At 39.6% G+C, this 4,729-nt stretch overlaps 1 protein-coding gene across 1 annotated transcript; it reads right to left on the reverse strand.

Annotated features, from left to right (window-relative positions):
• Positions 1-252: 252 nt before the first annotated feature.
• On the reverse strand, positions 253-1,933 carry gpn1 (GPN-loop GTPase 1; the record flags this gene model as incomplete). Its single annotated transcript, XM_035651832.1, is given in 5 exon segments — positions 253-723; positions 828-932; positions 1,313-1,403; positions 1,499-1,538; positions 1,851-1,933. Coding segments are annotated over 5 exon segments (426 nt in total), but the record flags the coding sequence as incomplete, so codon positions are not given.
• Between the last annotated feature and the right edge of the window lie 2,796 nt (positions 1,934-4,729).

Consider the following 4,729-nt stretch of genomic DNA (forward strand, 5'->3'; position numbering starts at 1 on the left):
ATGTGTGTCTGTACATAACAGAGAACAGCGAAGAGTCTCAGTGGACTCTTCATCAGTCTGACAGTCGCAGAAAAACAAAACCTCCAACTGTCACCAGGACCACACAGTCCGAGGATTGTTGCAACTCGGACCTTTTCTCTCGTTACACATACTATAAAATGTAGCACGAGGCTACGTTAGCACGAGGCTACGTTAGCACTGAAGAACAGCTCCATGGTAGAACAAAGTGGTGGAAAATGTCACAAGTCGAAATTAAAACCAACTCTGAACTAAGAGCTCACTTTTATTTTGAAGGTCAGAAATCCTTTCAGTGCTTACACAAATAAAAGTCAACCGTAAAGAAAAACACAACAAAAGCAGAACATTAGAGTCTTTTCTGATATAAAAATAGAACTTTTTCTTTTTAGGGAAGGAGCGAAGCCGAGCGAGGTCACGGGGTCAGAGGTCAGCCCGTCAGACAGGAAGTTCCGCCCAAAGAGTTCAGATCTGAGGGAGAATCTGCTGAACGGTATCTGGTCCAGGTGATAGTCTGAACCTTCAGGAGGTTCCTCATTTCCCTCGCCGTCATTGTGTCGTTCTTTTCTTACAGGCACAGTCAGAGGTCAGAGGTCAGAGGTCAGAGTCCCTCAGGCATCGCACACTTTTTGTTTCGGACCTGAACCACTTCCTTCCTCTCGGTCAGGAAGTTTCCGAAGGCGTCGGCCTCTTTGCTCTCCTCCGTGGCTGGAAAACAAACAAACAAACAAACAAACAAACAAACATCAATATTATTTTGTCATTTAGTTGTTTACAGTGTAGGAACGGGCGCTTGGGGTTTCTCTGCTCACCGCTGTGGTCGATGTCGTCTGTGTCGCTGTCCTCCTCTTCCTCCTCCTCGTCAGGGTTACCGCGGTTCATGATGAGGTCACTGGGTCCGGCGATGTCCACGTCCTCTGTGGACAGGAAGTCAATGAGCAACATTCAACAATAAAACAACAGTAATAATAAAATCCCCACCACCCGTTTTTATCAGTGAAGGATTTATTTCCACCAAACCAGAGTTGGTGATTGGTGGAAAGAGCCGGTTTGATTTCTGTCCACTTTGAATGAAGTTATGATGATCTGTGAGCTAAAATGAACACTTTTATCTACTGAGTCTGGTGTGAGTGATTAAACTAAAGGTCTAACTCTGGAGGGAGCTGTCAGACACTGACAATAACATTATTTACACATCTAACATTTATTATTGGTTTCAACCTTTTTCAGAGTTAAACTGAGAGACAGACTTTATTTCCCTCTGCTACAGTTTTCTGTCCCCTATCAGTCGCACTACCTGTAGGAGGCGTGTTCGTCATGTGGACGGCTCCCAGGTCCTTCCTCAGCCGCTCCAGCTGCTGCTGCTGCTTCTGGCTCTGAGCCTCCGCCTGACGGACAGGAAGTGGGTTAAAGCGTGGAGACGTGTGAGGATGGACGGTTAGAAAACACGCACAAACACGCACAAACACACAAACACACTCACCAGCTGTTTGCGGAGTCTCTCATATTCAGGTCGGTAGTCCCTGAGGAAGAGGAGGAGGAGGAGGAGGAGGAGGAGTTAAAGCTGTTACATCCATGAGCAGATACAACACTTTACATTAAGGTGCTATGAGCTAGTTGTTTATTAGCATTTACATTAGCAGCATATTGACTCGTTATTAGTCTTTATAAAGCTCTTATTAAAGCTTTATTCTGAAAGACCATACTCTACAACTACTGGGACATTAATAATCTGATGATATTGATCGATTGATTGTAATTGGTAAGACTTCATGTTATTTGGCCACTAATGTCCAACAATACGCAGCTGTAGGAAAACAGTGTTTCTAACTCACCTCTCGTACTCGTCTGCGGCCTCCTCCACCTGAACAAACAGCTCGTCCAACCCGCTTCCTGTTACTGCAGACACGCCCACCACCTGCAGACACACACACACACACACACACAGGAAGTTAACTCACTAATGCAACACAACTGGACTCATTAATAACAAACACACCTTGTTTAATTGGGAAAAGTAATTTAAAAAACAGGCACACAAACATGATCCTGATCAGGCAGCATCAGTAATCAATACTCCCATTATTAAAGCACTAATCAAACACTAACACTGCACCAAACTCCCTTTAAGAAATATCACATTTTAACAATTCCTAACGTGTTCGTAACAACACGTAACTCTAGAAACACGAGCTAAAGGCCGTCATATGTCCACAGTCTGACTGTCAATACAGGATCTGTCGATACAGGATTCAATATCATCCATAAAGATACAGTGGTATACTGGATCAATATCATCCATAAAGATACAGTGTTACTGAATCGAATTATGTAAAGGATACAGTGTATACTGATCAATATCATCCATAAAGATACAGCGTATACTGATCAATATCATCCATAAAGATACAGTGTATACTGATCAATATCATCAATAAAGGGACTTTTACGCTGTATTTGTATTTGAGTGTGAAGCAGTCGGTGTTGGTCCGCAGACACTTAGCACTTAGCATTTCTCACCAGGATACCAGAGGAAGTTAGCATTAGCATGTGATTAGAGAGTCATTATCAGCTGCTCAGAGTGACACCGTCTCGCTCGTTTGGAGCGACGGTGTCAAGTGAGAGAGACACAGAAACCACACACACACACACACACACACACACACACACACACCCAGTGGTGTGATGGTGTTTGATTTATCCTCCTCAGGAACCCAGGCGGACGGGGCTTACCGGAGTCGTTGGAGAGTCGCACTGGGATTCAACCCTGTGAGTGATATTTAATTTTTATTCCTCACACTGAATTTATCTGTACAGTAATTAACATTAATATAATATAAGACATTATTATATGAATACAATAAAAGACTATATTTATAGTGTTGTTTTGTAAACAATATTTCTTAATAATTAAATTATGTGTGTCATTAATAATTAATCCATGGATGTATTATATTTATATATATATATATATATATATATATATTTTACAGTAGTATTTGTCTGTATATTTTGTATTATATAATTAATCATAAAATATTTATAATTAGTGTATTTATAAGTATATTTATCTATTTAAACATACTATAAACTAAATATTTATATTTAAAAAGAACAAAATGCAAAATTTGTTTTCATTCATAATTTAGTTTTCTTGTAAAATTTCTCATTTAATTGTAATGAAAACTTCTGTATTTAAAAATAAAAACACTAGAATATTCTCCAGGTTAAATAACATGGACACAAATATTAATATATCTTACAAATATAACTGTAAAATATATTAAATATGAATATATCTTATTATTAATATATATTAATTATTAATATATCTTACAGATATAACGAGCATCAGACGGAAAACTCTCCCAATCCAAACTCTAACTGATGTTTCTGTCTGATTGTAAACCATCCCGTAGATTTAAATACATCCTTTCTTCATAACATGAATAATAATAATAATAATAATAATAATAATAACATGAATAATAATAATAACATGAATAATAATAATAATAATAATAATAATAATACCACTGTAGCATCTGTTTACTGTAATTAAATCTATTAACAAAATCGTGTTCTATTCTACAGTTTAATTTATAAATGATCAATTATATTGATGTTAAATTGATATATTCTGTGTGTGTGTGTGTGTGTGTGTGTGTGTGTGTGTCAGGCTGGTCGCTGTGCTCGGCCGGAGGAGGCGGAGCTTTCCCGTACGGCGGCAGCCTCCCGCTGTCATCACACCATCACCACGGTTACAAGCACCACGGTTACCCGGGGCGACACACACCTTACCCCACCGCCTACCTGCCGCACCGCTCACACTCCTCAGGTGTGTGTGTGTGTGTGTGTGTCTGTTACATTTATACATAAAGTTTATGGATGTATTTCATTTATTAATAATTAATTAATAATGTTTTCTTCAGAGATGAATGTAAAATATTAACATAAATATATTTACAATACATTTCCATTTTTTATTATATATAAACACATTTATTTACAGTGTAAACATACAGACACTGACATACATTTATAAATATACTTTAATTTTTATTATATACACAAGCTTTTATACAAAGTATGTAAACATTATACCAATATAAATACAAACACTGACACTAATTATACTTTTATTTGCTCCGTTTATATAATATATTTATATATAATATATATTATAATATAAGTAGATAAAGGTGAAGTGACAGTGTGTGAATAAACAGGCTGTGTCAGTGTGTCTGTCTGAAGGTGTTCAGGTGTTATCAGACGGATGGAGCAGCTCCTCCCCTCGTCCGGCCTCCTCCTCCTCTTCCTCTTTGTCCTCCTCCACCTCCCTTCCCCTCGCCAGCAGCGCTCCTTCCTCGCAGCCTCCTCACAGCTCCAGGTGAGGCTCCGCCCACAGCCTTATATGGTAAACATAGATTTAATTAAATATAGTGACTATAATTATAAACGTCTGTGTTCAGTCAGTATCCCTGTCTGTGGACCGTCGGCTGCAGCGAGCTAAGCCCCTCCCACTCGCCCTGCACCGCTCTCCACGGACCAATCAGCAGCGAGAGCCTCATGCAGCCCCCCAGTCACGGCCGAGTGGGCGGGGCCTCCTGGCCTCCTGGCCCCACCCACTCTTTCTGAGGAGGGACGTGATTGGCCGAATGGAAATGAAGACCACCTGAGTGCTGCTAACCTGCTGGTTTCTGCTGGTTTCTAC

This window comes from Morone saxatilis, unplaced genomic scaffold, assembly GCF_004916995.1.
Source record: "Morone saxatilis isolate NCDOM2014 unplaced genomic scaffold, NCSU_SB_2.0 Contig11, whole genome shotgun sequence".
NCBI lineage: Eukaryota > Metazoa > Chordata > Actinopteri > Moronidae > Morone > Morone saxatilis.